Raw genomic sequence first — 27,961 nt, forward strand, 5'->3', positions numbered from 1 at the left:
CGAGCGGGTGACGTGCCCAAGTCCCGTACACAGCCCGGCACAGGGGACGCACTGAGCAGGGGCTGAGAGCTGGGAGTCCCCCCAGTGAACACGGGGCAGGCGGCCGCGCCCGGGCTGAATCGCACCCAGCCGCAGCACCGCCCGCCCGCACGGCCGCGGCCTTGACACCCGCGGCTGCCCTGACACCCACGGCTCCCCTGGCACCCACGGCTTCCCTGGCACCCACGGCTCCTCTGACACCCTCGGGAGCCGCGATGTCTGCGGGGTCCCCGGCCACAGCGAGGCACCGGCGGGGCTGGCATGGCACGGCCAAAGAAGCGATGGCCCGGGCCACGCAGAGCTTGGCTCTGGCAGCAGAGCCCAGCCCACAGTAATTTTCCTCTGTTTACTCGACAACTTGCCGTCTGCCCTGGCCGAGCAGGACCCGGCGCCCGAGAGGCAGAGCAGCGCTGGCAGCGGGGATGGGAGCAGCAGAGACGGGGCACAGAGGGTCTGGGCTGCGGGCTCGGTCTGTGGGGCGGGGGCAGCAGCACCGTGGGGCTCCGGCAGAACAGGCGAGGGGAGGGGAGCACAGTGCTGGGGGTGTGCCCAGGCCCCCAAGTGCAGGGATGGGAACAGGAATAGAGGGAGGGACAGGGATTGCCCCGCTCACAGCCATGGTGCCAGAGCGGCCCCGGCAGCCCCCGCGGAGCCAGCGGCCCTACAGCCGCTGCCGTCACTGCGGTCTTCCTGACGTGGTAACGAGCCTAATTGAGGCAAATTGCTGGAGCACCAAGCAGTTTCTGGGAAGGTAAATATGGTCATGGCACGGAGCTGTGCCCTGTGCCTGTTGATCCAGCGTTGCTGTGGCAACACCCCACTGTGGACCCCCAACCCCACTGGGGCCAGGCTGGTTCCCAGACCAATCACACGATGGGAACCCTTCAGGGACCTCAAGCCAGCCCCAGCCCATAGGTGTGCTGTGGAGATGTCCTGTGTCCCCTGGAGCTGAGGGGCAGCCCCCAGCGCTGCCCCATGTCCCACAAACCCCAAACAGCCCCAAGGAGGGATTGTGTCTGCCGGTGACCAGGAGCCCCATGCAACCACACGATGTCTGCCTGCACCAGGCCATGTCCCACAGCGCCTGTGCCAGCCAGGTGTGTCCCAGAGCTGGGCACTACCTGTGCTGCAGGGCTGAATCTACAGCCCTGGGCCCTGGTCACCTCCAGCTCCCACGTGCTCTGGCCAGCAGCTCCCAATAGCCACAGTAACTACAGCCCCCAGGACGGCTGGGTCGGGAGGCAACACCGCTCCTGGCACCTCCCTGGAAGTGGGGCTGGCCCCGGCCCAAGGACATGGCCCTTGTGGGACTGCAGCACCATCCTTTCTCATCAGTGCAGAGCTGCTGGAACGGCACCCCTGCCTGCCTCGGCCTGGCACTGCCAGCAGTGCTGTCACCTGTGCCCATCCTGCCAGGGGCACGGGCACCCCCACCCCGAGGAACAGCTCAGGCAGCACAGCCTGTAAGCGTGTGTGCACACATACACATGTACACCACACACAGACACACACATGAACACCATACATGTGTGCACACGTACACCACACACACACACACCCCCCACACATGCACACACACATGTACACAACACACGTGTGCACACGCATGCCACACACAGACACACACACACGCACATGTACACCACACACACACATGTACACCACACGTGTATACCACACACACACAGACACATGTGCGCACGCACACATGTGTGTGCACACATACACACTCACGTGTACGCACACAGGCAGACACCACCCTCGGCTGCCCGACGGGAGCCGCTCGTTCCTGGAATCCAGAGGGATGAAGGTGCTGACAGCAGCCTGGCCAGACTTGCTGGATGGTTTGGGTGGGAAGGGACCTTTAAATGTCCCCTGGCCCAGCCCCCGCAGCGAGCAGGGACACCTGCAGCAGACCAGGCTGCTCAGAGCCCCGTCCAGCCTGGCACTGAGTGTTTCCAGGGATGGAGCACCCAAGCACACCCTGCCTTTCCAGGCAGCCCGTGCTGGAGCCTCTCTGCCCTAAGCAGAGACTCTGCAGTCAGCACAGCGCAGCCATGGAGCCAGCCCCTGGCTGTGGAGCTGGACCCAAGGCATGGAATGGGGCTGAGGCAGTTCCTCACACCCAGACTGGTGACTGGGGCTGTGTCCCCCAGCCAGCGCCCTCCTGACACAGCCAGGCACGGCGGGCAGTGCCCCCCACCCCAGCACAGCCAGGCACGGCGGGCAGTGCCCCCCACCCCAGCACAGCCAGGCACGGCGGGCAGTGCCCCCCACCCCAGCACAGCCAGGCACGGCGGGCAGTGCCCCCCACCCCAGCACAGCCAGGCACGGCGGGCAGTGCCCCCCACCTCAGCACAGCCAGGCACCCCTAGGCGCGGCGCCTCGCAGGAAAATTCCCACTTATCAAGGGAATTGAGCACCACAAATTGGTCTCCTAAGTCGATTCTGCCTGCTGCCAGGCCTCTTCCCCACCACCTAATTTGATGACAAACACGTTCCTCTCCTCCTCCCACCCTTTAATCTAATGAAGAGCACTGTGTCCAAGGCACAGGGAAATAAACCCTGATGAGGTCGATTTTTATAGGTAAACAGCCTGATTTCTCTGGCCCGTGGCCTCACTTCTCACCCCCCTAATACCCACCACCTCCCCCTACTGCCTCACCATCCTTGACCTGCAATTTGGCATCAGTCTTTATAAAAATCACCTGCTTATAAAATGTTTTTTGTACATTTCATTAGAGCTTGAGCAGCTGCTTTGCCTCTGGCTTTACTGTGCCCGAGCAGATAGGAAAACACTGCAGAGGCTGGTGGGGCTGCAGCGGGGCCCTCGTGCCCAGGGGCATGTGGGGGTCCTGCAGACCTAGGATGGCCCCAGATGGGTGCCCAGACAGGGGGGCAGTGCTGGGCTCCCCGGCAGCTGAACAGCAGCCTGCCTGGACACAGGACACAGTCCTGGACCTGCTAAGGGCTTTGAGCCAGGGCACCCACTGGCCTGTCAGGCTCCCTGAACACACCACAGGGCCCATCCCACCAGAAGACTGAAAGGAGAGGGACTGTGACAGTGACACCATCACTCTCTGTCCCCCATTGCCCGCAGCTGCAGGGATGCAGGGCCTGGGGTGGCTCGTGAGGCAATAGGGGCTGAGTTCCCATCTTGCTGTGCCAGAACCAAGCAGCAGGAATGTTTTGGTGATGGGAGGTAAACAGGGTTGTGGCAAGTGTCAAGATGCACTCAAGCAGAAATTCTAGCAATGCTAAGTATAGCCTAAATGCCATTAAAGCAGGAGAGGGAAGAGGATACCGAGGGTATTAATAGTCTCAACATTTAAATCCTGGGTGCAGCGACAGCTCCCGGGATGCTGGCTGCCCGAGCCCAAGGGCACTGTGCCACCAACACGCTGCACCTGCCCACAGGGAAACCAACAGCCCAGCAAGTGCAAAAACCAAACACAGCTCCTGCTCTCTGCCCCTCGTCCACGCCCCAGAGCTGGGCCAGGCTGCAGCACCACACCAAGGCAGCCCCAAAAGGACACCAGCGTTTATTTACAACACTCCTCAAGTGACATACCACAGAAAGGAAAGGGTACAGTACAACTCAAGGACTCAACAAAGAAAAGGTATTGGCAGCCCCAAGTCCCTGCAGCCCTCCCCAGAGCCACTGGTGCTGCACGGGCCTGGCAGCCCCATCCCCACCAGCTCGGAGCTCAGGCGGGCAGGGGGCTGCCAGCCCTCCCCATGGAGCAGCAAAGCAGCTCAGGTGGGCAAAGCTGACACAGTCACTCTCTCTGGCTCAGGCAAGGACACAGGAACCATCCATGCAGTGCCAGGAGCAAGTGGCTTAAGGAAGTGCCCTGGCGTGGTTCCAGTACTGCAGCCACCCAGGGCGAGCTGAGGGGCCAGGTGTCTTTCAAGGGTTGCGTATCTGGAAAAAGGTGTTAGTACAAAACTGCAGCGTTGCCAGGGCAAGGAGCTCCTGAGCCTTGCTCCGTGCAGCCCCACGGCTGCCCCCACGGCCACTTTCTCCTGAGGGGCTGCAGGCAGCCCAGGTCCCTCTGAGCACCTCTCAGAAGCCTGGGGCTGGTGCTGACACTCCACCTCTCCATCTGTAGGGAGAGGAACACCTTCCCCTCCAGCACCACAGGGACCAGGCCTGATCTAAGCAGGTAGAAAATATGGCCTCAGATGTGGTCCACGTGCTCTGGCAGCAAGCAGCCCAGGCAGCAACTTGCTGCCACAGTGGAACTGGGAGGAGCCTTGCTATGGCCTCCCAGCCCTCAGCTGCACAGTGGGGCTGGACAGGGCTTGCCCCTGTGTCGGGAGGCACAGGAACAGACTCGACTGTGCCACCTGCCCTTGGCCAGCCCCAGCAGCAGTGGAGCTGAGGTGCACAGGGGAAAGCAAGACCCCATGCTGCCCGATCCAACAGAGCATCTGCCTCGGCCCTGCCCAGCCTGGCACGGAGGGCAGCGACAGGAGGGGAACAGGGGATCGGGTTGCTCAGCATGAAGTGGGGAAGGGCAGTTTGAGGCCAGAGAAAGCTATGAGCGGGGAGCTGGAATCCTTTGCAACAGGCTTGGGGCAGTCTCAGTGAGGCCCTGAGCATCCTCAATCTCAGGCAGCTTCAGAGCCAACCCCAGAGCTGACTGGCTCTCCCGCGGGCTTTTAGAAGGACAGACCAGAGGAGGAAATCAACACAAAATCTGAAATTAAATCTGCTTGAGGACCTCAGGAAAGCAGCTGACCCGCAGGGAAGACTCGCTTTAGGACTTCTTTGCATCCTGTGTGTTCCTCCTCTTCAGATCACCCAGGTCGACAGGTTTAAACGCTGCAAAGGAGACAGGAGAGATTCTGGGGGCAGAGGCAGCACAGCCCCCGCCCGGCGCGCGCAACGCCCGGCCCGGCCCGGAAGGCGCGGTGCCCCCGTCCCCCGCACCTTTCAGGCTGGGGTTCGGCATCTTCTCCACGTATTCCTCGACCAGGCCGCGCTCGGAGCCCATCTGGCTGCGCAGGTCGCGCTCCACGCACTGCCAGGCTGCAGGGACAGGGCCAGGGCCAGGGCCAGGGGCCGCTCGCCTCGGCCGCCCCGAGCCGCCCGCGCCCCCACCCCGCGGCCGCCGCCCCGCTCACCCTCGTAGATGAAGCGCACGTTCTCCTCGTGGGCCGGCGTGAAGATCTCGCTGCCGGCGCCGGGGGAGCGCGGGCCGCCGCTCCGCTTTCCGTTGTACACCACCCGGGAGACAGGGGAGCTGCAAGCGGAGCGCGGGGGGAACTGAGCCGGGCCCGGGGCCGCGCTGGGCCCGGGGCCGGGCGGGGCTCACCTGGCCATGTCGGCAGCGGCGCTCGGCGGGGCTCGGCGGGGCCGGAAGGGGCTCGGCGGGACTGCGGGAGGAAGGCGAGGGCGAGGCCGGGCTAGGCCGCGCGGCGCCCCCCGCCCGTCGCCGGGCAACGCGCGCCCCTCACCTGGGCCCTCCCGCCTGTGCCAGCCGCACAGACGGAAGCGCAGCAGCGCGCAGGCGCAGCCCCGCCCCCACCAGGCGGCGGTCACACCCCCCGCGCCGGCCCTGCGCACCGCGCTGGCCACGCCCCCCACCCGGCACAGCCCTGCCCCAGCGGTTCTAGAGATGGTACCGGGCATGGTACCGGAGATAGCACCGGAGATGGTACCGGAGATGGTACTGGAGGCGGCACCGGACATGGTACCGGAGGTGGTACCGGAGATGGTACCGGGCATGGTACCGGAGGCGGCAGCGGACATGGCACCGGAGGTGATACCGGAGGTGGTACCGGAGTTGGTAACCGAGATGCTTTATTGGAAAAGTACAAAGTGGTTCGCGATTCGCAGTACCGGGCGCTGCTGCCCGTTGGCCGCCCGGGCCCAGCCCGGGCGCAGCCCCGGTCCCGGGCAGGCGCAGCCCCCCGGCCCGGCCCCAGGCGCTCGGTGTTGGCCGTGCCCCCCTCAGCGCAGCGCGGCGCCTCCCAGCAGCTGCACCAGGTCCTCGTACTCGGGGTCGATGAGGTCCGAGGGTTTCTCCCCGTCGTCCGTGGTGACCTCCAGGCTGGCCCCAAGGGACAGGAGGTACCTGCAGGGCGCGGAGCTGAGCCGGGCCGGGCAGAGCAGCCCCGGTGCCGCCGCCTCCACGGCCGGGAGCGGCCCGGCCCGAGCAGCCCGAGGGGCCGCACGGTGTTCGGGCAGCGCGGTGCCGCCAGGCCCCCACGGCCGTACCTGGCGATGTCGGCGTAGCCGTCGCTGCAGGCCATGTGCAGGGGCGTCCAGCCGTTCTCGTCCCTCTGGTGGATGTCAGCGCCGTATTTCACCAGGAGCTTGACGCAGTCCAGGTTTCCCGTCAGCACGGCTTCATGCAGCGCTGCCATGCCTGGAGGGACAGGGGCTGTTAGCCCTGGCCGGGAAGGGCTCTCCGCGCTGAATTCACAGCTCAGGAGAGGCGTGCAGGCACTCTCCTTGTCAGGGAGAAACACAGACTGAAGAAGCCAGAGGAGCTGCTGTGGGTTCCTGTTGCCCTTCTGCAGCATGAGTACCCTGTCTGGGATGGTGCAGCACCCATTGCCCCAGCTAGGCAGGAGAGAGGGAGGGAAGGGGAACTGCCCCTTAGAGCAGCTGCTCTGAGTCCTGGACAGGACTCACACGGAGACACAGGAAGAGTCTCTGGTGTCGTGCTCTGCCTGAGTTTCAGAAGCCCATCACTAACAAATAATCACTATGGGCAGAAAGAAGGCAAAAGCTCATTTGAGCCTGTCTCCATGGCCTTGTGAGAGCTGAAGCCAAGCACAAGAAAAGGACAGATCTGGGCTCTGCATCAGCCTGTACAGATCAAGGCATTCCATAAACAGTTTCTGTTGAGGCTGTGCACACAGAACACGAAGCTTTCCCCAAGTTCCCAGAGTCAGACATACAAGAGGGAGCAAGCAGTGCCGGTGAGAAACAGGCAGAGCCAGGAACAAATGCAGATCCCCCAGTCAGGGGAAAAGGCAGGAGCGCCAGGGTGCTGCCCAGAGCTCGCAGCCTGTGCTTGCTGCTGCCCTTTGGGGTCCCACCACACTGTGGGGGCTCAGTGGTGCCTTACAGGGACCCGGGGGCCAGCTCCCCCTTTCCGCAGTGTGCGCTGACTCTGCTGGTGAGGGCAGATGCTGGGGCCACCCTGGGGCTCCTGGCCCTGCTGGGCGCTGCTCCTTGCTGAGGGGTTCAGCTTGCTCCAGTTCTGCTGAGGGTGTCCCTCACAGCCCCCAGGCTGTGCCATTGCTCTGCCCAGCTCTGCCGACCAGCAGCACTCACCAGAAGGGTAGATGGTGTCCAGTGTCACCTTCCTGGCTCGTATGAACCTGCCCACCTGCTCGAGGTCCCCCTGCTTGATGTGGTCCTGAAAGACGACGTCGTTGGGGAATCGCACGGTGCGGGAGGCCCTCAGCCGCGGTGTGCACCGACCATAGCGCGGCATGGCGGGGCAATAGTCCCTCATGCTGACGGCAGCCTTCAGGCACAGCGGCATGGGGGCTGCTCAACACGCAGCCCAGCCCCTCACTGCCCTGCTGCCTCCTCTCCTGCCCTCAGAGGCCTTCCTGGCTGCAGATCTGTGCTGGCGCGTCGTGTCCGTGTCCCCACGCCGCAGGGACGCGGCAGCCGCCGTGCTCTCCCGCACTGCTGGGTCACATGCAGGACGTGGCACCGGCACTCACAGCTCGCCTACAGGCCCTTGGCCCAAGACTGATGGTTCTCTGGGAGCACCACATTATAAAGACTGCCCTGGGCTATTTTGGGGACATGCAGCTCATGCTATTTGCCATGATGCTTCGTAATCGAGCCGCCTGGGCCTGCAGCCTCCCACTTTTGGGCAGAAGTTGGTGTCTCATCTTACCACCCACCTGTTGATGTACCCATCCAAGGGGTCAATTCTGCTCTTGCATGGGTAGCCCTTCAGGGCAGCCTGGAAGCAATTTCCCAACATCAAGCCCTTCTGGGGAAAGGGGCACGGGCAAAACCAGCAACACAGGGCACCAGCCACTCGTGTCCCAGCTGGCTAGTGCAGTGTGGGTGTGCCAGGGCTGTGGGCACAATCCCATCCAGAGCTGTCACCCTCCTGTAGCTGCAGAGGACAACCTGAAAGGAGCAGGAGGAGCTGTGCTGCCCAGCATAACTGTGACAGCACACAGCCCGGCAAGGAAGCACAGCCTGAGTGTCTGATGGCCCCTGTGCCCTTGCGAGGACAGAGGTGCTGCTGGCAATCCCAAGACAGGCACAGAACCAGAAGCCTGCACTGCTGGTCCCTGGTGTTCCTTGTCCTACTTGAGACACAGAAGCAGCCTTAGAGGAACAGCAGAACAGCACCACCACCAGACAGCTCCTGCCTCTGATACTCTCCAGCTACACTGTCAAAACAACCGTCTGCCACAGAGGAGTCATTCAGGTCCAGCAAGGGTTTAAGCAACCACTGTTTTCTCCCAAAGTTTGGGCATGTCAGACACTTAAGCATTTTGTGCTCTGTCATGCTGATGGGGATTGTCCCAGCAGGCGTGTCAGAAAAAAACCCTGTGCTGCTTTAGGAGTCAGGGGTTTCACTCTGCCCTCCTGCTGCAAACCTTTGCCCTCACCCCAGCAGCACAGTCAGGCACACACCTTAGAACTCCTGCACTTGTTTATCTGCTGGCAAAGGCATCGATTTCATGGCCAAGCATCTGCTTGTGGATGAGCCTGAGCACAGCACAGGGCATCCAAGCTCAGCGCTGGTGACAGAACACTTCCAGCCTGCTTTCTTGGAACAGCAATTAGGCATGTACATCAGATGGCTGCTCAGCTCCTGTCCTGCCACAGGGAGCCTTGGGCTAGGAGAGGCACCTCCTCTAAGCTGGGCACAGTGGGTCTCTGCCCAGGAAGAGGGGAACCACTGCAGAGCTCAGACTCGGCCACAGTTCAATTGGCTGTGCAAAACAGACCTATTGGAGTCAAATTCTAGACAGCTCCTTTCAGTGGAACTTCACTAGTGAGATTCCCTTCCTCCTTACTCCAAAAGACAAAGCAGCTGTCACCAACCAACCCAGGCCACCAGCACTGCTGGCTTTGTGGGGTGCAGCAGTGTCCACTGCCTACCTTCAGTCATGCAGCCCTGGAATGAGGTGGCTGTAAAGGTCCTCCTCCCTGTAACTGCAGGTACAGGTCTCAACACACACCTGGCTGCTGCTCTGTCAGGGACAGCCCTTCATGATCCTGTGGTGGGTGGGGGCCTGCTCAGCCCCTGCCCTGGTGCTGCTGTGCCCAATGTTTGGGAATACCACATCAGGGCTCTGCTGGGGCCCAGGAGAAGGCTGGAGCTGGAGACAGACGCAAGTGTTGTCCAACACCCCCGTGTCACTGCTCCAGCACACATCCCACCTGCTGAGACACAGAGGTGCCCCCAGTTGTCCTCTAGCCTCACCATGCGCTCCCTGTGACATTTATAGCATGTTTTCTAACCAAAATACCTTCAGCAGCAAGCAGCAGGTTTGGAAATAGCAGCGTGGCTCAGGGGGTCATGTGAGCTTGACTAGCAGAGCCCAGCAGCCCTGGCGTGCCCTGTTGCAGAGCAATGTCCCCTCAGCCCAGCCAGCTGGCCCAGGGGCTGCACACTCTCAGAGCCAAGCCACGGCCCGCTCACACCTGCACCAGCCCCCAGAATCTGGACAGGACACAGGCACTGGAATGTTCTTTTCCTTTACTAATTACTTGGAGAAAGTGACACACATCCCATTGCAGCAGAGTCCCTTGAGAATCATCCTACAACTCTGATCTCCCCTTCCAGGGTAGGTTCAAATATTCTACACATTGATAAAGACAAAGAGACATAATAGTATTAAAATCTCAACTTTATTTGGCCATCAAATTCAGTACCAATGTTATTGTAGCAGAATGCTAAGAACCAACCTGATGCAGCTCAGGCCTGTGAGGCACTCCCTCAGTCACATTCCCAAACCCCAGTAATTGCAAATGTCCTGTTTGATCTGTTTATCAGGCCCTCCCCCACCACCCACCTGCCGGGTCAACCCACTCAAAATAATTCATGAAGGGATTGCAACTCTTGTCTTTGATCAAAAGGATGTCAACACAGCTGGTGAGCCAGCAGCCACCTCCACCCTCAGAGCCTGCCACAGCCAGTGCACACAGTATTCCACCCCTCCAGGAGTTTGGAATAGTCATCTCCAAGTGTCTTAAAGGAGAAGGGAAAGGAAACGTCTGGCTAGCATGAAGAGAAGCACCTTTGCATACACCTTTCCCCAGGAAGCCATCAGCCTTCTGCCCCCACATATACTGAAGGCCAGCTCCAGGGAAGAACAGCTGACATCATTAAGGACCCTGCCAGGTGCAGAAATCAATTAGGGGCTTTAGTTTTAAAAGAAAAGAAAAAAAAAAAAAAAAAAAAGCTGTCTGGAAGATGTTAGTGGCAAGGCTCCAGATTGTCAGGCTACTGAACTCCTGGTACCACCTCACAACCTCCTGCTGCCCAGAAGAACAGAGATCTCCAAACAAAAGCTGTGTACAAAAAAGTACATCACAATAGAAAAAAGAGCCCAGCTGGCTGGGCTGGCTCCCTAGTGACAGTTCCCTTTTCAAAAGCCAAAAGAAAGAAAAGGTAAGTGTACAGACAAGTGAGGGTAAATTGTTACTTTAGAAGCCAATCCCTGGATTTCCAGTCATTTACCTTCTGCTTTCAATCTTAATGGGTTTCTGACTCACTGGGCTGCATCACAGCAGCCAATTTAGTGTCTGATTTTTTTGGGTGATGTAGATCAGTCTTCTCTTTACAATTCATCCTTTTGGAGTTTCTGCTCATCCTCATCACCTTCCTCAAGTTCAGTTTCTTCATCCATCTCCAGGTCCTCCAGATCCTGTGGTGGTTACAGACACAGCTCCTGGTTTCTGGCACATGAGGCAGACCCAGAACCCAGCACTGAGCAGAACCCCTCATCTGGTCACTGCTCGCTGCTGCCATGCTAACAAAACAACCAGAGACTTCTATCAAGAGCTTCAGACTCAGGACATTAAGGATTAGGAAGGCCTGGAAGATGGCACCTGTACACCTGTAGTAGCCTCAACACACCCTCCCTCCCCAGCCCCCCAGCAGGTGAGAGCTTCCAAGCAGATACACAGGTATGTGGCACTGATCACACAGCCCAGTTCCAGGTGCTGAGTGCCCCAGCAGTGCTACCTGACACCCACAAGGTGCTCTCCAGGAAAGGAGCCCAGTGCAGGCCCACAGCCCCCTGAACAGATCACACTGATGTGGGCACTTTGCTCACCAGCAGTATGGTCTCCTGATATGGAACAACACAGGATCTTATTTAGGACTGAGGATTCAGGCACAGAACCACGCTCCCTGTTCCCAAAGGCCCAGAGTAGTCTATGCACATTACTCACATCATCAGCTGCTGCCCCATCCTGACCTCCACTCTCCAGGAATTTTTTGAAGCCTTCTAGTGTCCTCTCCCCATTATAGTCAATTACCTACACAGGGAAAACACCAAGGATGCTGGTTATGGGCACTACAGACCCACACCCCTGGAGAGGAGAATTCTCTTTCTGAGCAACAGTGAACATGCCAAGCAAAAGGGAATTTAAAAATTCACCTTCACCCATATGAGACGAAGGAAAACAGCTCAGCCACTAGACTTCAGAGATCACTGCGAGGAAAGAATAGCCTGCAGATGAGCACACTGTCTCTAGGCTCCCTCTTTTCCCCATCCCACTTCCCACTGCCCCCCAAACTCTTTCCCTACAGCCCAGACCCCACAAAGGTTCGTGGGTGTCCTGCAGACTTGCTGTGTTCCATGCCCACAGGATGCAGATCCCTCCCCCAGTCCTGAGCAGAGCGAGCTCTGCGCTCCCTGGCTAGCGGCTGCCAGCCCAGCTGCCTGCTTACATTTCTGCCAGAGCCTGCAGGGAAGAACTTGAGCGTGGGGAAGCTGTGGATTTTCACTGCCTCCACTTCGTTAGCCGTCGAGTCCATCTTGGCAATGACAATGTTCTCATGGTCCCTGTAGGTTTCTCCCAGCTTGTCCCAGATTGGGGCCAGCTGCTTGCAGTGACCACACCACGGGGCATCTGTTAATTACACACACACAGTTGCACCAACAATCTAATGAGGTACCACTCCTCCCCAGCCAGACAGTTCTCACACATCTCTGCAACCAAGGCACTGCTTTTGGGGCCCAGACTGCAAAAGGTTTTTCCCCTAATCCTGGTCACAGATTGTTTTGGCAATCCTTTCACACCAGTTACTTAGAATCAGCTGTAGAAAGATACTCACAGAACTCCACAAAGACATTCTTATTCTCATCAAAAGCAACTTCTTCAAAGTTCTTCCCAACCAGAACTTTGACAGGCTGCTTGTCCCAGTCTTCAGGAAGATCCTGACTCATTAGGTGGGGCTGGAATAAAAAGTGAAATTCAGACAAACTGCTACATAGCGACTCAGACTGATCATGCAATCACACATCCTGGAAAAGCCAGCTTTCACCACGCCCCCACAGTGCCTCAGTCACAGATGAATTGTCACTTCCTCTTCTCCCACGAAGAGTCTCCTTCCCACCCTGACCCAGTGGGAACAGCAGCTACCTTGTTCACCACCCACTACTGTTTATCCACATACCTTGATCTTGCCTGCCAGGAATTTGTTACAGAACTCTTTGATCTTGTCTGCTGTGAGCTCATCAGATTCAGGTTTGTATTTGGTCATTTCTTCCTCCAGGGTGATCAGACGTACAGCTGGGCACTCTTCCTTCTTTAGGCCAAAGAACTCCAAAATCCTCTGGTTGTCACTGTGGTCACTGTCTATGAAGATGAACAGGATCTTGGGAGGAAAATAGGGAAAGGTAGGAGGTGAACACGAGTACCTTGGAGCTACTGACACTTCACACACATGCTCGCACCAAGTGTAGCTGAACTGGCTCTTTTCCTCCCCTGTCCCAGAGGAGAGAGCTGGCCTAAAGTCCTCCCCCACAGCTGCTCCATGGATAAAGACAGTGCTACACTTCTCTGCAGGAGGTGGGTGGTCTCCTAGCTCATGATCCAAGAAATCCAGCTCACCTTCCCTTTGAAGTCCCCAGCTGCACTCTTGAAGTTGTCCAGCTTCCCTTGATAGTCAGACACGCTTTTTGGTAGGAAAAGCAGAATATGAGTCTTGATCTCTCCTCCAAATATTTTAGGAGCAGTCTGAGGAGTAAAAAATAAACTTTATTTTTGGAAAAGAGGCAAATCACTATCCAGACCAGTTTAACTCCACTATGCTGAGCAGCCCAGAGCACCCTCCAATACTGCAGGACTGCTCTGCACAGCAAGCTCCCTATTCTGTGTCCTTCCCACTTCTCCATACCCCCAGAGTCAGCTCCACAATAAAACATGACCATGCAGTCTACAACTGGACCTTTGCTATATTCTTGCAGCAGCAATGGGAAGAGCCTTGTCACACATCTAAAGACTCACCTGCTCAGTGAACTCTATGACCAGAGGCAATGAATTAGACTTGATGAAGTTCAGCAGATTATCTTTTGTGAGATCCCCTTCAAAGTTGTTCTGGCCTTCATCAAACTGCAAGAATAGACATTTCTCATTAGAACACTTGTGCATCCCACACAAATCTCTCACTGCCCCAAGGGATCTCAGCTGCACTCTTTCTGAACAGACTTCCATCTCAACAAGGTTACCAAATACACATAAAATCTGCATCAAGGTGTCCATCTTCCTTGCAAGCAAAGCTTTAAACCACCCCCCACCAGAAGGTAAGCAGCAACAACAGCCAGGTTTGATCTCAGCCTTGCTCTGCACCACTGTGAGAGCACTAATGGTGCAAGTCACCAAGAAGAGCCCTGAGCAGCTGCCTCCAGCCCTGCAGCAGCCAATGGCCAGAGCAGACACTGCAGCCACACAGTGCTGGGAATGTCTGACAGCAGTGACTTCCTCAGCTCTGGGGAATTCATTCCAGTCTCTGCTAGGGACAACAGCACATGTTGCACATCACACTGGAGATGCCAGGTCCTGTTCTACAGGGCCATCACCCGTGTCATCCCTGAGCAGGATTCCCAGAACCCTCTGGCAGCCTGAAACAGCAACAGCTGCAGAGGGCACATCAAGGCTAGAGGGCGGATATGCAGAAGGGCACAGCAGTGCCCTGGCAAGGCCATACTCAAGCTGTTGACAGAAGAATGAGTGTGGACTCAGATAACCTTCTGTTAAGAGGAGGCACACCAGCCTCAATGGAAAAGCTGAGGAAAACATTTAGCATCAGAAAATAACTCTGCAAACACTCTGAGGAGTTCTGCAGATTGCCATCAGGACAGCTGTGTGAGGGCCTGTGCAAGTCTGGACAACTCTCACAGAGTAAGAGAAGAACAATGAGCCAAACTCTCTCAGTTCAGACCCAACTAATGGTATGGAGCCAAAGCCCAAAACCAAAAACATGCCATCAAGGTCTCCTGCTCTGGTGTTTGATTACTGTGGGTGCTCCTTTTCTCCCTGGTTCAAAGCAGATCTATCCAGGAGCTCCCATGGCACTGCCATGCCATTGCACAGGAACGGAGGAGCCCTAGTGGCTGGGCAGATCTAGGTTGCTCCTTCCACAGAACTGAGCACTCCTGCCCACCCCAGCCTGGCACAGCATGGTCACTCCTGTTTCCAGCACACACAAAAGGCTGCCAGGCCCAGAACTCTGCCCACAGTGGGGCACACAAAGCTGACATACAGAGCTACTCATGCAATAGCACACAACTACCAAATGAGACAAGAACAAAACACTCCTCCCTCCCTTCCTTCTCCCCCCATTTTGCTAATGCATTTTGAGCTCATTAGCCAGATATTTCCTCAGCCACATTGACCTGAGGGACTCTGAGTCAGAATTTAAGTCTACAAGTTTCTATCACCATAAAAAAAACCTACAGTGTCAGAGGTATAGTATAATAAAACAATTATTTCAGGTGAACAAAAGAAAGTCTGGTGTTGGGTCACGCTGGGCAAAGTCACAATCGATGACATTACAGGTGTAGTAAATCTGAACCCAAAGCACTCTGTCCTGCCTCACAGCACCTCTGGGTGAGGAGCCACCAAACCTTAAGAACCTCATCTTGTCTGCTCAGCCCTGGAAATCCACCCCAGTGACAGGGCTTTTCTTGCCTCCATTAGGGCATTTGTGATTCTGTAGGTATCAGCACCCCTCTGCACATAATCCACTGCCCCAGCCCAGTCAGCTGGAACTGCAAATCCTCTTAGGAGCTTCTTTGGAATCCCTGCACTGCAGAACCCACAGCAGTGAGACAGAGCAGCTCTCGGACACAGCAAGGAGCAATAGCAGCAGAGGTCAGCAGAGGGCAATGAAAAGCAACTCTGCTAAGACACAACCAAACAGCACTATGGCAGCCAGAGAGCTCATCTACTGTTCTCTTGGGCCTGTTCAAGACTTTGTGACCACTGCTGCGCTGCAGAGAGCTGGGCAAAAGGGAAGTGAGTGAAGGAACAACCTGCACCCAAATCCGAGCAGCTCTGGGAGAACAGCACAGGGCTGGGAGACTGACACAGCTGCATGCTGTGGGCCTCGGAGGTGCCCCCAGCCCACAAAGAGGCCACAGGCTCTGAGGCCCAAGAACAGCTACACCAGCAGCATGGAGCCCTTGCTGTTTCATCCAGGACTGACCTTGATGGAGCTTGACTAAATAAAGAAAAGGAAAGAGACAGCAGACCCCAGTGTGGTGCCCAGGCTTGGCACCAGCCAGTACCTTCTTGAAGAGGATGACGCTGTCCTTACTAATCTGGTACTTGTTGAAGACATCAGCACTGGAGGAAATCCCAAAAGGAATATCATCCACAGCTTCTGCTGCCTGCAGGAACTCCTTTGCTGCCTCTGATGCCGAATCCTAGGGAGCAAAGAAAGGCGTCTCAGAGGAGCCACATCACCTGAAGCATTCACATCCCAGGGCCCAGCCCGAAGAACAGGAAGTTCAAGGAAGGCAAGACAGCAAGTATTGCATAAGGCACAGAACCTTCCCCAGCCAGGAGGGAGCAGGGAAGGCCCTGGACACACACAAGACCATCTCCAGTGGAAACACAAACTCTACCTTGAAGAAACCAATCACCACCACTTCACTGGAGTCCACCAGTGCCTCAGCAGCAGCCACATCAGCCAGGCTGGCAGCAGCTGGGCCCGTGCGCTTCCTCAGCCAGCTGACGATGTCATCTGCCTCCCTGCCAGCTACAGAAGAGAACAAAGAGTCACTTTCCCCCCAGCTAAGGCCAAGAGCGCAAAACCCTCAAGCTTTGAGAGAGAAGATTTTTCAGCAGCTGGTCAAGAGATCAGCACGACTCAAGATCTCATTTGCGCAACTCTTTCCCTTTCACTCACAGTGTAATTAAGCTTATCCCTAATTGATAAGTCAAGGTACAAGGGACACCCAGGAATCCATTCTCCTCTCACCTCCTGCCCCCGTCCTTAAACTTTGATCAGCAATGCAGCACTGCTCCATGACCTTAGTATTACTTATGCTATCACAGCACCTTTTACTTCCAAGATGTCTATTCTGGATGTTACCCTCTGTTACCAGCACTCTGTGGCCTGGCTCAGCTGAATGTCTTGGCCTTCCTTGCAGCCCTCCCACACCCCGTGTTTGCCTCCTCACCCAATGGCCCAGGTGTGTTTCCAACTCTGGAAAGGCTTGAGTCAAGTTAAGCCACACAAAAAAGCCAAGCTCAAGTCACTCTGCTAAAAACAGCTTCCTCTACTCTGGTTGACCTCAGGGATCTCTCCAGAGGGAGGCCATTGAAGACTGGCTGTTCCCCACGGGCCCAGCACCATTCCCAGGTCGTTGTCACAGTGGACCTTGTCCAGGCACAGCAGCACAGCTCCAGCGCGGGGCCATGCACTGGGACCCGGCGCCACGTTGCTGCCCTCTGCACCCTGGCGGCGCATCCAGGCCCACTTCACCTGCGTCCTGCCCCTCCTCACCCGTGTACTCCTTGGGCGCAGCTTTGTCGCCGTTCTTGAAGAACTTGATGGTGGGATACCCGCGTACGCCGAACTGCTGCGCCAGCTCCGACTCCTCCGTGGCGTCCACCTTAGCCAGCCGGATTTCCGAGCCCTCCGCCTTCAGCTTCGCCGCCGCCTTCGCGTACTCGGGCGCCAGCGCTTTGCAGTGCCCGCACCACGGGGCGTCTGCGGGACGGGGCGTCAGCGGCGGCCGGGCCTCCCCGACCGAGGCCCGCCGGACTCACGGAGCCCCGGGGAGGGGCGGGCCAGGGGGCCGCGCAGACCCCCGCCCCGACCCGCCCGGGGGAGCCCGTCCCTCAGCGCCTCTCCCCAGCCCGACCCTTCCGTCCCCGGCCGCGCCCTCGGTCCCCGCCCGCCCGTTCCTCCCGGCCCGGCCCCGCCGCGCTCACAGAACTCGACGAGCAGGTATCGGTGATCGGCCAGCGCCTGCTCGAAGGAGTTGGCGCGCAGCACCAGGACGCCATCCTCCTCCTCCTGGGCGGCGGCGCGGGCGGGCAGCAGCAGGGCAGTGCAGAGCAGCGGGAGCAGAGCGCGCACCGCCGCCATAGCTGATGGCGGCCTCAGGGACAGGCTAGCTCGGACGCACGGCCGCGGCACCGCCTCCGCTTTATAAACCCGCCCCCAGCCAGCCGCTGCCGCGTACTATTGGTTGCGCTGCCCGCCTGCCATTGGCCGGCGCCGCTGCCCCGGCCACTGCGCGCGGTCTATTGGCTGGCGGTCCGGGCACGCCCCTCGGCCGCCTCCTCGGGTTGGCCGTCGGCCGCGCTACCCGCCCACAGGCCTCCATTGGCTCCTTTCCCCGCGATGCCTCTCGCGATTGGTCGGCGCCGCCGTCTTGCGTGGTCCCTGCCCTCGAACGTGGCACTCGGGAAGCGCCGCCGGGCGGCACTGCGCGTGCGCACGGCCACGAGCGCGTGGTGGATCCTGACTGGGCCGCGCGCCCCACGTGACCAGCCCGGCGCGCGAGGCGCGGTCGCGGTTCGGTCCGGTCCCCCTCCGCTCGTACCTCCCCTAGACACGGCCTTCCCCTCTGGGTCACGGCAGTAGTGCTGCCCGCCCCGACCCTGTCTGTCCCCCAGCGCTGGGCTCCGGCCGGGCCAGGCACCGGTCCGGCTGCGCCTTGGCACGGCCCGGTTCGCTTTGCTGCAAGCTCGCCGGTCACGGAGACGGGCCGGGAGCGCGGGCGGCGCTGGCGTCCCCGCGGCACACGCGCCCTCACGGCGAAGGCACCGGCGGGGAGCCGAGCAGGGCCCGTGCGGCTCCCAGTCGGGGCACGGCTCCGCGCGGAGCCTGGCGGGATCCGGCACGGAGGAGCCCGGTGACCCTGGCAGGGCAAAATCCCGTCGCTCCGGTCTGCCTGCTCTGCCCCGGCAATGCCGAGGGTCCCGGCTGCTGCTGGTGTGCGCCGGGCGGGGAAGGCCCCGGGCGCTGCCCGTGCCGGCCTACCGGCGCCGCCGCTCCCGCTCACGCAGGGGTCGGAGCGGGGCCGGGCTGCGGGCCGCGCCCCGGGGATCGCCAGCCTGGGGCTGTTCAAACCCGCTGCTCTGTGTTCTGGGCAGGGGCCGCGCCCGGAGCCCGCCAGCTCCCCGTGGAGAATCCGAGTGCTGCCAGGAGCTGTTCCCCGTTCAGGAGCTGCGGCCGGTGCCAAACCGCGCGCTCTTGTCAGGCCCTGGGAGAGTCCAGTGAGGTTATGGAAGGCAAAGCTGAGCACACGGTGAGGGCACTGCGGCCACCCAGGGCTGGGCTGGCAGGGAGGGAATCAGCCCTGCATTAGTCCACGCCACCTCGGAACCTGTCGGCTTCCAGGGCTGGAAGCCGTTGCCCGGAGAGCCCCAGCTCCTCGCTCTGCCGGAGGGCCCTGCAGCGGTGCCTCTGCTAAAGGGCCCACCCTGCCCCGGGGTAGCTCTGCAGGAGCACTGCTGCTCCGACTCAGCTGCTCACACAGAGCTGTGGTGTCAGACGGAGCTACTGCAGCGCTGGAAAAGGGGAATGGCCTGGGCTGCACAACTTCTGGCCGAGGTTCTTAAGATGCATCACCTGGAAGGGGCTAAGGCTTTACTTTGGCAGCCACAATTCATGTGAATGGTCTGTCCCACCCAGCCTGTGACTGGAGCCACCCATTCCCAAGTGCACTTATGGCATGCACCAGGCACAGGAGCCCAGCTGTCACCCTGCCGGAGGAATGTGCCGCAGAACAGAGGCAGAGAATCCCCAAAGCTGGAGCACAGCACAGCTGTCTTGCCCCTCCAGGCCTCCTTCCACGGTAAAACGATCTAACAGAAACCTTGACACCCTGGGTGTGGAAACTCTTGCCAAAGCGCTGGGGTTGCATCAGCTGAGTGCTCATCTCCTGCCCGCAGAGTGGCTGTTGGGGGCCAGCACAGGGGGCCTTTGTTCAGCTATCAGGCACATCTGGGCTCTAACTGACACACTGAGGGTGTGGGCTGCTCCCTGCTCCAGTCCCCACGCTGCCCTCCACGGCCGCACACTGTGCAGAGGGCTGGGGGCTGTTCTCCATAGCCAGCAGAATGAGTGATGTGCCTGCTGGTCTGTGCATTGGCCACAAGCCAGCTCCTACCCAGTGCAGACTGTTGCCTTCAGTCCTTGTCCTTTCCAAGTCCATCATCTCCTTTAGCAGTTTTCCAAGGCTCAAGGATGGGGCCTGTGCTGTGAGCTCCAAATACAAGAGGGAGCCTATGGAGTTCTCAGTTACCTTCACGAGTCTGACCTGAGGCCCTCTTCCAGGTTCTCTCACACCATGGATTCTGTCATGGCTACACTTTCCTTTATCCTTAACACAAATATGCCACATGCTCTGTAAACATCCACAGGCTCTTATCTGCTGCCTCTCCTGGACTGCTTTCTAATCACCTCCCTCATTCTTGTGACTGCAGTGGAATTTTTTCTTTGTGTGTGCAGCTGGAGCAGTCGTGCTGTGGGTTCAGAGCCTGCCTGCTCCTCTACTGGCAAGAGGCCCCCCTTGGAAATTCCTGTTTTCACAGCCTCACATGCTCCCACCCCTCACGCTGTGGGCAGTGCAGAACAGGGCAAACAGCCAGGGACAGATCCTGCACACATACTGCCATGGGGCCTCTCCTGTCCCAGATCCCGTTTCACATTCTAGCAAACCCAGAGATCCTGGACTTCTCCCACCCTAGGTGTCTGCAGAAATCCCATTCAGACACTTCATGCTGAAGATCCAGCATGGACAGTACACAGTCAGTTCAAAGATTTTATTTAACTGTCATAAAAGGAGAAGCAGACGATGATTCCAAACCTGTTAACCTGGGTCTAGGACTTACAGACAATATGCACCAAATCAAATTAACAAAAAAACCTCTCTAGGGGCAGGGCGAGGGCAGTTAGAGGCAAAGACGTAGCTACGAGAAGCCACATGTACTTGGTCCCAGTTCTAACCTCAGTGTGGTAGATCCAGATCGGAGGGCTGCAGAGGTGGCACACGCCTGCCCAGCCCCAGGGCCTTGTGGGGCCCTGGGGCTGCTTTGTCCCAAGAGCTGCAGCTGCGCAGCCAAGGGTGGAGGCCGGCACGCTGCGGGTCTGCGGCAGGCACGGGGGCCGAGTGTCAAGGCAGTAACTACAGGCCAGGCACAGATTTTAAAGGCAGAACAGATACATAAGGCATTAACCGCTTCAGAACGCTTGTCCGTCGCAAGCTCTTTGTTGATCGCATCAGGAGCAGCTGCAGAGACAGACTCGTCCATCCTCTGCCCAAAGCAGCCAGGAGGGCGGGCGCTGTCCTGGAATCTCAGTGCTTTGCAGCTCCCTGGGCTGCAGTGAGAAGTGCGAGGCGATGGCAGCCCTGGTGACCCCTGCACGCCCTGCCCTTCAGCCCCCCTGTGCCACAGGGCACCCAGAGAGCTCTGAGGGGGCTCTGCAGGCCAGGCTGGGGCCAGCCAGGCCAGGGGGGCGGCCAGGTGTCACCTGGGATGTCACACCCTCTCTCCTCTGGAGATGTCCCGTCTCGGGTGAGGAACGGACCAGCAGCGAAGTGGGAAGTTGTGAATCTTTCCTAATAACACATGAGGGGCGTGGCGAAGCTGAGCCCATGCCAACAGACAGGGAGGGTAGGTGGCGTTTAAAAAGTGTAACAGAGGCAGGACCCCCTCCCTAGAGGACACATGTTACACATTTAAGGCATCATGGTTACAGGGAACATCCACAAATGAAGCTGCCCAGGACACTGACAGGGCGGAAAGGGCAGGCAGACAACACTTGAGCCAATTAACTGATTTGACAGCTGCCTGGCACCAAAATTCTTCAGCTACTTGGAGGCAGTAGCTACCCTGAGCTGTGCGCAGGAAAGCCAAGCACAGGATCCTAACAGGGGCTCCACCCCTTTGGCACCTCCTGGATAAAGGAAGGTGGGAAGCAAGAAAGGGCCTGGCAAGGGAGTGGGCACTCCCCTCAGTGCTGGGGCAGCACAGCCCCAGGACGGGCAGCTGGAGACCAGATGCAGACAGCATGGTTTGGTCAATGCACTCAGCGATTCTCTGGGGAGGGGGTACATAAAAAACTGAGCTCTCTGGTCAAATGAAAAAGGGGGTGACAGGTAAGAGGGTTCCAATGTCAGCACTTTGGTACAGGGGGGGAAATTCTACGGTAGCCACTGTCTGATTCACGCTCTCTGGGGTTTGGCCTCAGGAAGGGCTAGTCCTTCCAATCCTTCTTGATGGTCAGGTTCCACTCCCAGGACAGGTGGTCAGTCTTATCATCATCTGTGAACTTGGATTTGATGTTGTAGCTGCCCCGGGCCAGCATGCCCTTCGGGGCCTCTTCCATGGGGGTCAAAAACTCGTACTCCTCTGCTCGGGGGCCATAGCTCCCAACCATGTATTCGGTCTTGTCAACTAAAAAGACAAAAAGAAGTGTGTGGAGGCTTCATAGAGGCACCAAGAGGTTCAGGAGCCTCCCCTGCATCTGGGGCAAGGCTGAAGCAAAGGAAAGGTGTGTTACTGTTACAACAATCCCTAAAGCAGCTGTAACAATCGGAATCTCACCCAGTTCCAAGTTCCCTTCCCCCCAGGAATGGGCCCCTCCTGTGGGGAGTGACTGGCAGTGCAGCCCGCTGTGACCTGCTTCCTGCCAAACTCAGGGGGTAAACGTGCTGGGGGGGGATTGGGATCACATGCTGTGCAGCCAGGACCACAGGCTGCCCCAGCACCGCAGGCCCAGGAATTCCACAGAGCTCCACCGGCCCACGGCACTCAGGACTGTCCCCTCCCGTGAGGAGCTGCTGGGCAGCCCCTGTCACAGCAGCAAGATGAGCAGGAAGCCCTCACTCACACAGAGCAGCACCAAGTCAAGAGAAGCACTTACTTTTCACACCTTTCCGGAACGTGTGCTGGATGTACTTCAATCCTGACACAATCTCCCTGTTTACCTGCAGAGAGAGGAGCAGGGACTGAGCAGGACATCTCCATTCATGCTGCCCACCCCACGTGCAGGAAGAGCCCATTCCTTCAGCACAACCCCACTTGCAGGGCACGGGCACTCCCCAGGCTGGGACTGCAGCAGTCTGGTGTTCCATTTGCTCCGTTTCCAGATCGGAATCCTTACCCTAAAGGAGATTTTTATCCGGTACTCCACGCCCTCCTTCAGCACAAATGCTTGCTTCTTGTAGCTTTCCAGGTCACCTACAGAGACAGGAGAGGGTTGCTCAGAGCTCCTTTATGCTGTGCTGTGCTCTGGGGTGAATTTCCATGGCCCGAGCAGCTGGGGCAGGAGCTGCAGGGCCCCCTCTGCTGCTGGAGCCAGGCTAGCAATGCCCTGCAACAGGACACTGCAAGCACAACCCCGCAATTAATTCCAGGATGTTTCTTTGCAGTTGTTTGCTCCAAGACTGTCACCATTTAAAAGCTGCCATGAACGTCACCATGCAGGCTGGAAGAATCTGCCTGCCCCATCTCACCCCTCACACCTCTACACGACACCCAGGTGTCATGGAACTGCTGCTGGGCTCCAGGTACAGAACCCGCTGGGGCCCAAGCACTGTGCTCTGCTGCCAGCCCTTCTGACACAGGAAGGCTCACCCACTTTGCCAGCAGTGCCCCTGCCAGCTCTGCCCAGGAGCAGAGCTGGCATTCCCTCCCAGCTCACCTGTCAGGTCCAGTTCCAGGGGGCCTGGAGCAGTAGCGCAGACCAAGGTCAGTTTGGTCACCACCACATTTGGAGCGTTGGGATCTAGAGACGAGAGAAAAAGCTGTTAAACACTCATCCCCGACACCGGCCAACACAGCTCCTTCTCCTTCCAGAGAACTTCTTGAAAGAGCACAAAAATCAGCCTCCAACTCTGTAGGGGTCAGGGCTCCCCTTACACCAGGCCCAGCCTACAAAGGCAGAGTGCCACCCTTGAGTCCCTGAGCCCTACACTGTGGGCCAGCCACGGGCACGGGGGAGCACAGACACAGCTTTGTGGTCCGGGCTGTGCTCCTGCCCAAACACCGAGCTGGGAGAACAGCTCCCACGTGGGAGCAGAGGCAAGGCTAGAAGGGACCAACCCATGCCAGGGCTCACCTGCACTGATGGTGACGGCGCCCAGCAGGGCCTCCTTGTACTTGCGCAGGCTCTCATCGTCCTTGTCCAGCTCCTGGATCTCCTGGATGCTCTTCTGGGCAGGTGGCTTGTAGTTGACAGAGTGTTCATCCTCCTCATTCTCAGCTGCAATCTGGGCCAGCTGCTCTGCCGTTGGCTCCTGCTCTGCCATCCTGGCACACGTGCTCCACACTGAAGCAGACAGGAGAGGTGTGACTGCCCTGACCAGCCACCCCAGCAGCAGGGCTCCCCAGAACTGCTCTGCTGTCACTCTGCAGGCTCCCACTCTCACTGGGGCCCTTCACCCTGGCCCCTGGGAGACACAACCCTGCCAAGGGCCCCCAGCCCCTGCAGAACCTTCCAGAGGCCAGGTCTCATCTTCAGCCCACAGAGGCCCAGGCAAGAGTGAGAAAAAAAATCAACCTCAGGGCTTTGCTTGTAATGTAAATACCCCAAAGTCATAGGGAAGGCATTCTCCTCCACAAGATCAACCAGCTGAGGCTTTCAATTGGAATAAGCCAGAGCCCCGAATAAACCCAGTTCTGCTCTCCACAACAGGATTCCAGCTAAGAATAGACCTTTGTCTCACCACTGGCACGAATGCCAGGAGCCTCTGTTGGGATCTGGTGCCCACGTTTTGTAACTGTCACGTCAGTGCTCTGTGCCTTGGCAGAGTGGGATGAGACACCTGGCTCAGCCCTTTGCAAGGATCTGTGGCACATACAGACAGGGAAACAGGCAATGAAATAAACAAGATGTGGAACCTGCCCAGGACTCTGCCCAGGAAATGCCCAGCCACACCAAGGGCAAGGCAAAGGTGATGCCAACACTCCACTAAAATCCTCAGTAAAAGCCAATGACACATTCAGGAATTCTTGGTTCCACAGGGCATGTTGTCTGAAGGGTTATCCTATGGCAAATATCAACTTGGACTCTCTAAAGCCTCAGAACACTCTGGCACACCTTTAGAAAGGCACTGGGGGATGAAGGGACACCACGGAGTTATACCAGGGCTCTGGCCTTGCGTGGCACAAGCATCCTGCTGTAGCTGCACAACAAACAGCTGGCCCTTCCACATGGCATCCTCCAACATCCTCACACTGAATGATGTGGAAATTTGTCTCCAAAAGGGCATTTAGTCTCATGTCACAGATGAACAACTGATGAGATTTCACACCAGTGTCTCCATATCAAACCCAAACAGCTGCCAGGCTTGAGGACTCCCAGAAGCACTGAGCAAACACTCACTTACACACCTTATTCTGCTCCATCTCCTCGCTGCATCCTGCCCAATCCCCTCCTCATGTCCTTTGGCTCACCTCTGGCCTAGATTATACCTCCCATGGGCCACAGTTTGTTCTAACTCTCACACCTTGCTCTGAGGATACCTGCAGCTTCCAGGAAAGTGACAGAATTTCAGCTTTACAGAATTGAAGTCTCAAACTTGTGGTGACTCCCAAATTCTGTGACTGAGCCTTCTGTGAGAGTGCACTAATGGCAGAGGATCCACTAGCATCCACACACCTATCTCCAGCAGTGGTAGGTACACTTCTGTGTATGAGCAGCCCCGGGCACCCTCCACCTTCCAATTTTCAGACCAAGCAGAGACAAAATCTCTCACAGACCAAGGACAGCAGGAGCCATGAGGCAGCCTCTGTTCCCGAAGTTCTAAAGTTCTTGGAGCCATGAACAACAGCACCAGTCCCAGCGCAGCTCCTGTGGCCAGCAGACAGCTGCACTGACTGGGAACAGCCTCAGCGTTCACAGCCCTAACTGCCAGCACCTGGGCACCTCCAAGAGCCAGAATCCTCTCCTGGGCAGTTTGGAAATGCCCTGGTTTGGTGTCAGCACAGAGTTGCCACTCCTCAACAGTTGAGCCCCTGGGGTAACACACTGGTGACAGTTTTCTCCCACGCATCACGAGCCCGATCTCCACCAGAGTCACGAGGACACCCTGCCACAAACTGGTATTTAGCAACAACCACAACACAGAGGGCACAGAAGAAAGCCCAAGCCAACCAAAACACCAAATCCCCAGCTCTTTGGTCATGTTCCCGTGTTCTAGACGTACTTCTGTGACCCAGAGCTAAAGAATCATGCATACCTAGCATACAGATTAATCACAATCCACTCTAGCCTTCTTGGGATTTCTAAGGTGGCAGGAGCCCACCAGGACTGAAACCACCACTGGGGACCAGAACCAGCATGACTCCAGTCAGCACTGTAGGCCAGGCTGGGCTTGGTTCTGGGGAAACAGCCCTCACCCTTCCTATCAGCTTACCCACAGGTCCTGGGGATCCTCCTGCTCTGTGGAACAGCACAGCCCCCCAGGAACTGCCAGGGCTGCAGAAAGGGACCCCAGCCTGTGCTGGAAGCAGGGTACAGAAGGGCTCCTGGACCTTCAGAAACAGACCCTAGTTCCCAGCAGGTACTCAGGATCTCAGCAGCCTGTAGAAGGCAGCAGGAGGCTGAATCCCTACCTGGGAATTTGCACTCTGCCTTCACTGCTCCCTCAATCCAGCAGACTCTTCCGGATTCTCAGCATGTTTTGTGCAGGACAGAGCAGCTGCAGCAGCCAAGGCAAGAGCCCCACCTCCTGCCAGGCAGCAACACCAGTGGGAATATCCCTGCTCGTGTCCAGGCACACAGTGGGAACACTGACTCCTGGAATCCCATCCCAGGGCAGCAGCGAAGCCAGCATTAGTCAGAGTGTGTCAGATGAGCTCATCAGCTTCCGACACCCGTCAGGCCTTGGACTGCACGGCCAGTTCCAGCAGTCCCCACCCTTCCTCCTTCCCGCGCAGCCACCCGGAGAACTCGCTGGAATGTGAGCCAGCAGTGAGTGCTTCTCCAGGGCCCTGTCCCAGCTGCTCTGCCAAGACGGGGAGCCCGGACAGCCCAAACAGCCTGGCTGCTCCACACAGCTCAGATGCTCCCAGGGCAGCACAGAGGGGACAGGAGCCCAGCTGGGACCTCCTGAGGCCAGGCGCTGTCAGGGCACATCCAGGTACCACTGCTGCACCAGTCACTTTGTAAGAGCATCCAGGGAATTCTCATCCCACCCGATCCCCTCCGCCGTCTCACCACTCCAGGCAGGAAGGACTCAGGGAACAGGAGGACACACTGCTGCCCAGCGGGGACTCGGCAGTCTGAGGATGGAGGATGTTTTTATGTCTTTTTCTTCTCGCTCTGACGTATCCCTGACCTGCTGCTCACCTACAGGGGTGAACTGTGCAGAGCCAGGCTGAGGGCTCACAAACAACTCCAGAAGCATGAAGGCTGCTGGCAGTGCTGCACCAGGGATGAAACCAGCACCGCCAGTACCTGGAGCCGGGACTGTGACCCCTCCCTGTGTGTCAGCAGCCGAACTCACAGGAGTGAAACTGTCCCCACTCTGCAGTCAGGGAATGAGATCCTCCACACCGGAAAAATGCCTGGACAGCCTGAGCACCAGAGTGGACCCGAAACCCTCCAGTGAACAAGGGCGGCCGGGGGCTTTTCTCACCACAAACAAACGGCGGTCACGGCTCTCAGCCAGCTCTCGGGAAAACGCCGCTGCTCTCGGAGGGGCCATGCTGGCGGGGCAGCGCAGGAACCGCAGCTCCCGTGCAAACCCGCGCCGGGGCTGGAGGTGCACCCGGCCCGCGGCGGTCGCGGTGGAAGGGCCCTGCCCTGACACGGAGCAGCCCGACCCCGGTACCGAATCCCAGTTCCTCATTCCGTGCCCAGCGGCCATTTATGGACAGCCCGTACGTGCCGGAGGCACGGCCGACTCCGGGACGGGTCGGGCCGGGTGATTCCCTGCACCGGCCCTCGGACCGAGCCCCGGGCACGGCCCGCCGGGCGCCGCCCCAGCCCCTGCGGGGAACGCGGGCCGCCGCGCCCCGCCCTCGCCCCACGCGCTCCGCTCCGGGACGGTCCCACCGGGGGCGGCGGCTCCCCCGGCCTTCGGAAGGTCACGCAAGGGCACCCGGGGCCCCGCACCCGCCCCTCGGCCGCGCCCGGCCCTTCCCGCGGCCAGCGCGGCGCACCCGGCCCGGCCCGGCCCGGCCCGGCCCGGCCCGGCCCTGCCCGCCGAACCGCACCCCCGCCCGCCGCTCCCGCCCGCTCCCGCCGTACCGGGCTCGCTCACTCCGCGCTGCGCTGCGCTGCCAACGCCGCGGATCCGCCCAGGCCCCGCGCGCCTCCGCACTTCCGGGACACGCCCGGCACTTCCCGTTACTCGCCGCCGCGCCGCCGCCGAGCTTCCGGCCGCGGACCGCGCGCTGATTGGCCCGGGGGGAGGCGCGCGCGGGCGGGGCGGAACGGAGTGGATGGGCGGGAGCGGGGCGGGAGCGGGGCGGGGCGGGACCGGC

General features: G+C 58.8%; 4 protein-coding genes across 4 annotated transcripts; all 4 read right to left on the reverse strand.

Moving 5' to 3' along the window:
- Nucleotides 1–3,565: 3,565 nt before the first annotated feature.
- On the reverse strand, nt 3,566–5,562 carry MCRIP1 (MAPK regulated corepressor interacting protein 1). The gene is made up of 5 exons (XM_059864268.1): nt 5,503–5,562; nt 5,361–5,421; nt 5,170–5,288; nt 4,976–5,074; nt 3,566–4,867 (listed from the first exon to the last, which is right to left on the reverse strand). The coding sequence occupies exons 2-5, from the start codon at nt 5,366–5,368 to the stop codon at nt 4,803–4,805; spliced, it is 291 nt and encodes a 96-aa protein (XP_059720251.1). The 5' UTR covers nt 5,369–5,421; nt 5,503–5,562; the 3' UTR covers nt 3,566–4,802.
- Nucleotides 5,563–5,966: 404 nt separating this feature from the next.
- On the reverse strand, nt 5,967–8,002 carry PPP1R27 (protein phosphatase 1 regulatory subunit 27). The gene is made up of 3 exons (XM_059864267.1): nt 7,334–8,002; nt 6,266–6,416; nt 5,967–6,122 (listed from the first exon to the last, which is right to left on the reverse strand). The coding sequence occupies exons 1-3, from the start codon at nt 7,545–7,547 to the stop codon at nt 5,999–6,001; spliced, it is 489 nt and encodes a 162-aa protein (XP_059720250.1). The 5' UTR covers nt 7,548–8,002; the 3' UTR covers nt 5,967–5,998.
- A 1,874-nt stretch (nt 8,003–9,876) lies between these two features.
- On the reverse strand, nt 9,877–17,650 carry P4HB (prolyl 4-hydroxylase subunit beta). The gene is made up of 11 exons (XM_059864025.1): nt 17,444–17,650; nt 17,013–17,219; nt 16,129–16,262; nt 15,790–15,927; nt 13,508–13,612; nt 13,112–13,237; nt 12,675–12,875; nt 12,333–12,453; nt 11,946–12,127; nt 11,444–11,530; nt 9,877–10,914 (listed from the first exon to the last, which is right to left on the reverse strand). Exons 1-11 carry the CDS (start codon nt 17,598–17,600, stop codon nt 10,828–10,830), a joined length of 1,545 nt encoding a protein of 514 aa, XP_059720008.1. The 5' UTR covers nt 17,601–17,650; the 3' UTR covers nt 9,877–10,827.
- Nucleotides 17,651–20,272: 2,622 nt separating this feature from the next.
- Nucleotides 20,273–27,883, reverse strand: ARHGDIA (Rho GDP dissociation inhibitor alpha). The gene is made up of 6 exons (XM_059864410.1): nt 27,726–27,883; nt 23,589–23,798; nt 23,172–23,255; nt 22,632–22,708; nt 22,392–22,455; nt 20,273–21,922 (listed from the first exon to the last, which is right to left on the reverse strand). The coding sequence occupies exons 2-6, from the start codon at nt 23,776–23,778 to the stop codon at nt 21,723–21,725; spliced, it is 615 nt and encodes a 204-aa protein (XP_059720393.1). The 5' UTR covers nt 23,779–23,798; nt 27,726–27,883; the 3' UTR covers nt 20,273–21,722.
- Nucleotides 27,884–27,961: the final 78 nt, after the last annotated feature.

This window comes from Haemorhous mexicanus, chromosome 20, assembly GCF_027477595.1.
Source record: "Haemorhous mexicanus isolate bHaeMex1 chromosome 20, bHaeMex1.pri, whole genome shotgun sequence".
In the NCBI taxonomy this organism is placed as follows: domain Eukaryota; kingdom Metazoa; phylum Chordata; class Aves; order Passeriformes; family Fringillidae; genus Haemorhous; species Haemorhous mexicanus.